Raw genomic sequence first — 10,350 nt, forward strand, 5'->3', positions numbered from 1 at the left:
GAGGTTGTGTTGGGCTGGTGTTGAGGTGGTGTTGAGGTAGTGTTCAGGTTGTGTTGGGCTGGTGTTGAGGTGGTGTTGAGGTTGTGTTGGGCTGGTGTTGAGGTGGTGTTGAGGTGGTGTTGAGGTTGTGTTGGGCTGGTGTTGAGGTGGTGTTGAGGTGGTGTTGAGGTTGTGTTGGGCTGGTGTTGCGGTGGTGTTGGGGCTGGTGTTGAGGTGGTGTTGGGGTGGTGTTGAGGTGGTGTTGGGGCTGGTGTTGAGGTGGTGTTGAGGTGGTGTTGGGGTTAGGGTGGTGTTAAGACTGGTGTTGGGCTGGTGTTGAGGTGGTGTTGGGGTGGTGTTGGGGTGGTGTTGCTGTGGTGTTGAGGTAGTGTTGAGGTTGTGTTGGGCTGGTGTTGAGGTGGTGTTGAGGTAGTGTTGGGCTGGTGTTGAGGTGGTGTTGAGGTTGTGTTGGGCTGGTGTTGAGGTGGTGTTGTGGTTGTGTTGGGCTGGTGTTGAGGTGGTGTTGAGGTTGTGTTGGGCTGGTGTTGAGGTGGTGTTGAGGTTGTGTTGGGCTGGTGTTGAGGTGGTGTTGAGGTTGTGTTGGGCTGGTGTTGAGGTGGTGTTGAGGTTGTGTTGGGCTGGTGTTGAGGTGGTGTTGGGCTGGTGTTGAGGTGGTGTTGGGCTGGTGTTGAGGTGGTGTTGAGGTGGTGTTGAGGTGGTGTTGAGGTGGGGTTGAGGTTGTGTTGGGCTGATGTTGGGCTGGTGTTGAGGTGGTGTTGAGGTGGTATTTGGTTGGTGTTGGGCTGGTGTTGAGGTGGTGTTGAGGTGGTGTAAGGCTGGTGTTGAGGCTGGTGTTGAGGCTGGTGTTGAGGTGGTGTTGGGGTGGTGTTGAGGTTGTGTTGAGGTGGTGTAGGGCTGGTGTTGAGGCTGGTGTTGAGGTGGTGTTGAGGTGGTGTTGAGGTGGTATTTGGGTGGTGTTGGGCTGGTGTTGAGGTGGTGTAAAATGTGCAGAGGAAGCGGGATGTTTGTGGAAATGTGGGCGTGGAAAGGTGTGGATGAATGTGAAGCTACAGAAGAACAGCAGTGTAAACAGAGAGAGATGGAGAGAGAGAGAGAGAGAGGGTGGAGGGAGAGTCTGTGGTAATGTTGTGTTTAGATCAATCCCTGAAAGTCAGAATTCCAACATGGCGGCGACCGCAGCCTGTCCCACTGACACAGCTCAGGCAATCATTTTCTCTTTTGGGTCCAAATCCGCTCTCTTGTCCCTAACACAGACCCTAACCCTAATCCTTAACCCCTGACCCTAACCCTGACCCTGACGAGCCTAATCCTTAACCCCTGACCCTAACCCTGACCCTGACGAGCCTAATCCTTAACCCCTGACCCTAACCCTGACCCTGACGAGCCTAATCCTTAACCCCTGACCCAGTGTCTGAAGTGTATCGGCCGCCATATTGGAGCCAATTCTGATTTCTGTGAGTTAACGGGGGTTTGATCTAATACTGACCGTTTAGACCGAGCTGAGAGAGAGAGGAAGAGGAGAGAGAGGAAGAGGAGAGATGAAGACGAGAGAGGAAGAGGAGAGGTGGAAACAGATGAAGAGGAAGAGGAGAGAGAGGAAGAGGAGAGAGGAAGAGAAAAGAGAGGAAGACGAGAGAGGAAGTGAATAATTACAAGTTTAATGTATTTATTTCTTTATTTGACAGAAAACAGCCTCAGAACGTCTTTGATTTCAGACATTGTCAGTTGCAAACGTTAATAATAATAATAATAATATAAATATAGCCGCAAGCGGCAATGATCGGCCCTCGCCACGCCGCCGCCACGCCGCAAGAGGAGGGGGCGCTAACGCGCCCCAATTGTCCTTTTATTACATCTACTGCTGAATCTGTGACGCTGTCACATCTTCTCCCCTTTGTTTTACCATCAAAAAGACATTTTATTTTGAATTCTTGGCAAAATGTGCGGCTTTGCCGCACAGACACCGTGACTCTTTGAATAAAAATGTGAATAACTTTTGATGGTCCTGAAGATGAGTCTCACCAAATTTCAGGTTAATATGTCTAACGCCCTAAGAGGAGTTTGTGAAAGTCTAAAGTGTAAACATGTTCTGGCGATTTCCCCATTGGAATAACATGGAAGGTTTCGGTCATCGTTACGGCAACGCCATAACAATTATGACATGGGTCTCATTGACTTTTTTGATGGGGATGCTAAAATTGAGTTGTGTGTCAAATTTCATAAAATTTCGCAAAACTAAACATTTAACCTCCATATAAAATCTGTAGGGGGCGCTGTGGCGCCAAATTAATTTATTTCACTTCAAGTAGGTTTAGGGCAAAGAGTTTAACAACTGATTCTAATTTGACGCAATTCGGACTTTATCTGCGCAAACGGCAGAAATTTTAAATATGGGAGATTTCTGAAATTCTAGCTAGTTTGCAGCTTCGCCGCTCAGAGACCGTGAGAGGTATCAATGTAAATTGGATAACTTTTGATGTCCCACTCCTCAGTAGCATTTTCACCAAATTTCAGCTTTTTAGGGCCAACGCCCTGGGACGAGTTCGTAAAAGTAAGACGTTTGGAAAAACTCCCAAGTGATAATTAGCCATTTTTGAACCAATATGGCCGACATTTGGTTGGGCGGACGGCGGCGCCATGATAATATTTTTTACTTCTCTTGTCACCATCTACCTCTGCGCCAAATTTCATGATTCTACGATAAGATTTTTTTTGCGTCATTTTCTATCTTAATGCATTTTTGGTACATTTGGGGGCGCTGACACGCCAATTTTATTTATTTTAGAAAAGGGAGATAGCCAGAATGTAGAGAGGCACGATTTTTAGAGGTGTGTAAATTTTTGTGACTTTTCGTCAATGTTCACTGGGTGAAAAATAGGGGGGTTGGTCCCGAGAAGAAGAAGAAGAAGAAGAAGAATATTCCGATGCGAAAACAATGTTTCCCATTTTTCAAATATCATAAACTATACATTTTCGGAAAGCGCTCGCGCTTTCCTACCTCATGGTGTGGGTCCCTGGTCACTGACGGGTACTTTCGTTAATTTTGAGTGGGCTCCGCCCACTTTGTGTTTTTGGCCTCTATACAGTAATAATGTTAAATTTTTGCATTACATGCTTATATGCACGGAACATGCAAGAGATGGGGAACGTATTCGTGAGCTACTTAGCGCAAATGAGTGCTTTACATTGGGTAAAGTGCTCGTTTAGTGCCCACTTTTGCACGGGCTTCGCCCGTTTACAACGGTAATGTTCCATTTTCCTACTACTAATTAGTATACACGGGGCGTGCGTGAGTGAAGGAGTGCGTTAGTGAGTGTTTGGAAGTGGGCGAGCGATTCGCGCTCGATTTCGTGCGCACAACGTGCTTCGCACGGCCTTACGAGACTAATAGGCCTCTCGCCAGCTTGTGGCGCTCGGGCCTAAAAATAACAATAATCATAATAATAATAATATATTTTTTTCTTTTCTTACAATTTTTAAAATACAAAACGTAATTTTCCATCTGAAGCTTTTAAAGAGGAACATTTCCAAACTATTCAAAGCAAAGCGTTATATACATAATATAAACACAGAAAAACATATATACAATTTATTTATCACAATTTATGCACAATTATTGACCAAAGTGTGAAATATGAAATGTTCTTCATTCATATATATATATATATATATTTATTTATTTATATATATATATATATATATATATATATATATATATATATATATATATATATATATATATATATATATGTATATATATATATGTATATGTACATATTTCAGCCGTTACAGAGTTCCAATGGTCCAGGTCAAAGTCCAGTCCCGGGTCAGTCTGGTCCCGGGTCAGTCCTCCACGGCCGTCGCTCGGATGGAGGAGAGTATTTTCCCGGCGCTGGTGAAAAGTGGAGAGACGAAGGTGTCGGTCAAACTTCTCCAGACGATCTTGACCGAGGGCAGGAGCATGAGGACAGTGTGGACACACGGCATCACCAGCCTGAGGAGAGGCACCAGCAAGAAGCCAGAGGCATCAACAACAACACAAACTAGTATACAATGTACATCCTGACTCTGGCACCAGCAGGAGGCCGGTCCATGTTTAGTCCTGACTCTGGCACCAGCAGGAGGCCGGTCCATGTTTAGTCCTGACTCTGGCACCAGCAGGAGGCCGGTCCATGTTTAGTCCTGACTCTGGCACCAGCAGGAGGCCGGTCCATGTTTAGTCCTGACTCTGGCACCAGCAGGAGGCCGGTCCATGTTTAGTCCTGACCCTGGCACCAGCAGGAGGCCGGTCCATGTTTAGTCCTGACTCTGGCACCAGCAGGAGGCCGGTCCATGTTTAGTCCTGACTCTGGCACCAGCAGGAGGCCGGTCCATGTTTAGTCCTGACCCTGGCACCAGCAGGAGGCCGGTCCATGTTTAGTCCTGACCCTGGCACCAGCAGGAGGCCGGTCCATGTTTAGTCCTGACCCTGGCACCAGCAGGAGGCCGGTCCATGTTTAGTCCTGACTCTGGCACCAGCAGGAGGCCGGTCCATGTTCAGTCCTGACTCTGGCACCAGCAGGAGGCCGGTCCATGTTTAGTCCTGACTCTGGGCACCAGCAGGAGGCCGGTCCATGTTTAGTCCTGACCCTGGCACCAGCAGGAGGCCGGTCCATGTTTAGTGCTGACCCTGGCACCAGCAGGAGGCCGGTCCATGTTTAGTCCTGACTCTGGGCACCAGCAGGAGGCCGGTCCATGTTTAGTGCTGACTCTGGCACCAGCAGGAGGCCGGTCCATGTTTAGTCCTGACTCTAGCACCAGCAGGAGGCCGGTCCATGTTTAGTCCTGACTCTGGCACTAGCAGGAGGCCGGTCCATGTTTAGTCCTGACTCTGGCACCAGCAGGAGGCCGGTCCATGTTTAGTCCTGACTCTGGCACTAGCAGGAGGCCGGTCCATGTTTAGTCCTGACCCTGGCACCAGCAGGAGGCCGGTCCATGTTTAGTCCTGACTCTGGCACTAGCAGGAGGCCGGTCCAGTAGAGACACTGGTTTAAACACTATACTTTTGTTTTTTCGATCGTAAAAAGCTTCTGATGTTATTGATTTGATTTGTTAAAATTCAAGTCCATTATTACTCCAGATTCGTAGGTTTTAGAGCGAGAGACTTCAGCCGTCAGAACGTTTTTTCCCCTCACACTGACTCCCAGATGAGTCAGTGAAACATAGATCTGACTCGTCTGCACAGTTGTTACCGGACACCAAACGGCAGCATGTAGAGGGTGAACACAAGAGGTCCCAGGACTGACCCTTGGGGCACACAACAGGTCAGGGGCATGTGATCTGAGAGACATTTACCCATTTCAACAAAGTACTTCCTGCCTTCTACAACTACTAAAATGATCACTTCTACTACAAACAAACACAAACAAACAAACAAACAAACAAACAAACAAACAGTATCACGAGGAGAACATGCAAAGCCCAGAACCCACTAAACCTCCTTAATATGAAACGACTTAATCAACATAATTTTCACCCAATTTCCCATGTTGACATTTAAAGTGACCTCAAACAACCTCTTGAGTAAATCTTCTTCTCTTTCACGCCGCTCGTCCTCCATGTTTGTTTTCAGCTCGGTGCCCTTTGACCTCGCTTTCTGACGTTCACACACACACAAAACTGGACTCTGAAATGTTCCAATTGGCTCCTAAACGCTGGAAAAGCTGCTGCGTTTTTCCCCGTTTCGACACGGGGACTAAACATTCCAGAAGTTTCCACCTCCGGGCTGGAAAAAACACTTCATATTTGCATCAAAAGTAAAAGATCCACTTCACAACTGTGAGCCACTTATTTACATCGGCTTATTTCAGTCGGAGGTTACTATGGCAACAGTAACACTTTTATGTGTCGTTATACCTTTATACCGTTGTAACATAAGCGCGTAATATAATATAACCGTGTAATATAATATAAGAGCGTAACATAAGCGTGTAACATAAGCGTGTAACATAAGCGTGTGATATAATATAAGCGCATAACATAAGGCAAGGCAAGTTTATTTGTAGAGCACATTTCATACACAAGGCAATTCAAAGTGCTTCACAGCAGGAAAAATGCATTCAAATCACAAAGAAATTACAGAAACAGAAATACAATAAAATTAACTAAATTAAAAATTATCAATCCAACTGATTTTCTAAACTAATAAAATCACAAACAAAAGAGAAGAGTGCAAAGAAAAAATCCTTTCAGTCATATGCGCAGCTAAACAAAACTGTTTTTAGCTTAGATTTGAACATTGTCAGAGTAGAAGCCTGTCTCACATCTTCAGGAAGACTGTTCCAGATTTTAGCTGCATAAAACTGAAACGCAGATTCCCCATGTTTTGTCCTGACTCTGGCACCAGCAGGAGGCCGGTCCCTGAGGTCCTCAGAGTCCGAGATGGTTCATATGGCACTAACATATCCAAGATGTACTTTGGTGCTAGGCCATGGAGAGACTTGTACACAAGCAGAGCTGCTTTAAAGTCTATTCTCTGAGCCACAGGAGCCAGTGCAGAGACCTGAGAACAGGACTAATGTGATCATACTTCCTGGTTCTAGTCAGGACCCGAGCAGCAGCGTTCTGGATGTACTGCAGCTGTTTTACAACTCGTTTGGAGAGACCAGTGAGCAGGCCGTTACAGTAATCTAATCTACTGGAGACAAACGCATGGATAAGTCTCTCTAAATCTGGTTTTGACACTATATTTTTGATTTTGGCAATGTTTTTTAGATGGTAAAAAGCTGCTGATGTTATTGATTTGACGTGGCTATTAAAGTTCAAGTCTGAGTCCATTATTACCCCCAGATTTCTAATTTGGTTTGTAGGTTTTAGAGCGAGACTCTGGAGGTGACCGCTAACACTTTCTCTTTGTTTCTGTGGGCCAAAAACGATTATTTCAGTCTTGTCTGAGTTCAGCTGGAGAAAGTTGTTTTGCATCCACACACTGATCTGTTGGATGCAGTGACAGAGTCAATCTACTGGTCCATAGTCACCTGCCGATAGTGAAACATAGATCTGAGTGTCGTCTGCATAATTGTGATAGGACACATTTTCACTGCGTATCAACTGACCTAACGGCAGCATGTAGAGGTTGAACAGAAGGGGACCCAGGACTGACCCTTGGGGCACTCCACAGGTCAGGGTCATGTGGTCTGAGACACAGCTACCAATTTCAACAAAGTACTTCCTGTCTTCCAGATAGGACCTTAACCAGTTTAGGGCAGTGCCAGTGATGCCCACCCAGTCCTCTAGTCTCTGTAAGAGGATCCCGTGATCGACAGTGTCAAAAGCAGCACTCAGATCTAACAGAATTAAGACTGAGGCTTTGCCCGTGTCAGTGTTCAGGCGGATGTCATTTGTCACCTTGACAAGAGCAGTCTCAGTGCTGTGATGAGGTCTAAAACCTGACTGAAAAACATCAAATGAGTTGTTTATTAAGAGGAAATCTGTGAGCTGTTGGTAAACAACCTTTTCAAGGACTTTGCCCCAAAATGGCAGATTAGAGATGGGCCGGTAATGACTCAGTACTGCGGCATCAAGACTGCTCTTCTTTAGGAGAGGCTTTATGACCGCAGTTTTCAAAGACATTGGGAATGTTCTAGATTGAAGCGACATGTTAACTATGTGAGTGAGTGGTGCTAACAAACTGTTCAGCACAGACTTTAGAAATCTGGTGGGTAACACATCAAGGCAGCATGTAGATGAACTCAGACTGGTGATGATCTCATGGACAGTTTTGTCAGTTACTGGTGCAAAGTGAGTTAGCTCTAAGTGTCTTGGTGGTTTTAGGGTCATTTTTTGCATTGTGGGATTTATAGCATTTTTAATGCCCTGAACTTTGTCATTAAAGAATAATGCAAACTCATTACACTTGGATGTGGAAATGAGTTCTAACGGCAGCTGAGCTGGAGGGTTTGTTAATCTGTTTACTGTGGCAAACAGGACACGCGAGTTGTTACTGCAGCTTCCAATTATTTCAGAAAAATATCTTTCCCTAGTTCTACATAAGATTAGGTTGTACATGTTCAGCTTTTCTTTGTAAATCTCTTTTTGAACCTGGAGCTTTGAGACATATATATAAGACACATACATAAGCGTGTAATATAGGCGTGTAGTAATATAATATAAGAGCGTAACATAAGCGTGTAATATAATATAAGCGCATAACATAAGCGTGTAATATAAGCGTGTAATATGAGCGTGTATTATAATATAAGCACATAACATAAGCGTGTAATATAAGCGTGTAATATAATATAAGCACATAACATAAGCGTGTAATATAGGCGTGTAATATAATATAAGAGCGTAACATAAGCGCGTAATATAAGCGTGTAATATGAGCGTGTATTATAATATAAGCGCATAACATAAGCGTGTAATATAATATAAGAGCATAACATAAGCGTGTAACATAAGCGTGTAACATAAGCGTGTAACATAAGTGTGTAATATAATATAAGCGCATAACATAAGCGTGTAATATAATATAAGAGCATAACATAAGCGTGTAACATAAGCGTGTAACATAAGCGTGTAACATAAGTGTGTAATATAATATAAGCGCATAACATAAGCGTGTAATATAATATAAGAGCATAACATTAGCATGTAATATAAGCGCATAACATAAGCGTGTAACATAAGCGTGTAATATAAGCACGTAATATAAGCGTGTAATATAAGCGCGTAACATAAGCGTGTAATATAATATAAGCGCATAACATAAGCGTGTAACATAAGCGTGTAATATAATATAAGCGCATAACATAAGTGCGTAATATAAGCGTGTAATATAATATAAGCGCATAACATAAGCGTGTAACATAAGCGTGTAATATGAGCGTGTATTATAATATAAGCGCATAACATAAGCGTGTAACATAAGCGTGTAATAGAATATAAGAGCGTAACATAAGCGCGTAATATAAGCGTGTAATATAATATAAGCGCATAACATAAGCGTGTAACATAAGCGTGTAATAGAATATAAGAGCGTAACATAAGCGCGTAATATAAGCGTGTAATATAATATAAGCGCATAACATAAGCGTGTAACATAAGCGTGTAATATAAGCGTGTAATATAATATAAGCGCATAACATAAGCGTGTAACATAAGCGTGTAATATAAGCGTGTAATATAAGCGTGTAACATAAGCGCGTAAAATAAGCACGTAACATAAGCGCTTAACATAAGCGTGTAATATAAGCGTGTAACATAAGTGCTTAATATAAGCGCGTTAAAGCGCGTAGTATAAGCACGTAACACATGCGCGTAACATAAGCGCGTAATATAAGCGTGTAATAGAATATGAGAGCGTAACATAAGCGCGTAATATAAGCGTGTAATATAATATAAGCGCATAACATAAGCGTGTAACATAAGGGCGTAATATAAGCGCGTAACATAAGCGCTTGATATATGCATGTAACATAAGCGTGTAACATAAGCGCGTAAAATAAGCACGTAACATAAGCGCTTAACATAAGCGTGTAATATAAGCGTGTAATAGAATATAAAAGCGTAATATAAGCGCGTAATATAAGCGTGTAATATAATATAAGCGCATAACATAAGCGCGTAATATAAGCGTGTAATATAATATAAGAGCATAACATAAGTGTGTAACATAAGCGTGTAACATAAGGACGTAATATAAGTCGTGATTTGTGAGAACGATTAGCCCTGCCTAGTTGTATTTTCAAGTATGTGGAAGTTAGCGGATGAAAGGTAAAGAGTCAGATGTGGATGCAGTACAGCAGGTTTAAAATCCACCTATAGTTATTATGATATATTATTTGTGTTTGGACAGTGGATATGAATGACGAAGAGGAATAAAATCACAGAACACACCCGAACACACCTGAACACACCTGAACACAGCCGAACACACCTGAGCACACCTGAGCACACCTGAACACACCTGAACACACCTGAGCACACCTGAACACACCTGAACACATCTGAGCACACCTGAGCACACCTGAGCACACCTGAACACACCTGAGCACACCTGAGCACACCTGAACACACCTGAACACATCTGAGCACACCTGAGCACACCTGAGCACACCTGAACACACCTGAGCACACCTGAGCACACCTGAACACACCTGAACACACCTGAGCACACCTGAGCACACCTGAGCACACCTGAACACACCTGAACACACCTGAGCACACCTGAGCACACCTGAACACATCTGAGCACACCTGAACACACCTGAACACACCTGAGCACACCTGAGCACACCTGAGCACACCTGAACACACCTGAACACACCTGAGCACACCTGAACACACCTGAACACACCTGAGCACACC

At 43.9% G+C, this 10,350-nt stretch overlaps 1 protein-coding gene across 1 annotated transcript in view; it reads right to left on the reverse strand.

Moving 5' to 3' along the window:
* Positions 1 to 3,800: 3,800 nt before the first annotated feature.
* cav2 (caveolin 2) overlaps positions 3,801 to 10,350 on the reverse strand; it is a 16,104-nt gene continuing 9,554 nt past the window's right edge. The window contains exon 3 of the mRNA XM_072435546.1: positions 3,801 to 3,994. Within this exon, the coding sequence (XP_072291647.1) occupies positions 3,844 to 3,994 (151 nt within the window). The 3' untranslated portion in view covers positions 3,801 to 3,843. The remainder of the gene's footprint in view (positions 3,995 to 10,350) is intronic.

This window comes from Eucyclogobius newberryi, unplaced genomic scaffold, assembly GCF_026437365.1.
Source record: "Eucyclogobius newberryi isolate DKJ021-1_F unplaced genomic scaffold, fEucNew1.0.hap1 SCAF_7, whole genome shotgun sequence".
Classification (NCBI taxonomy): Eukaryota; Metazoa; Chordata; class Actinopteri; order Gobiiformes; family Gobiidae; genus Eucyclogobius; species Eucyclogobius newberryi.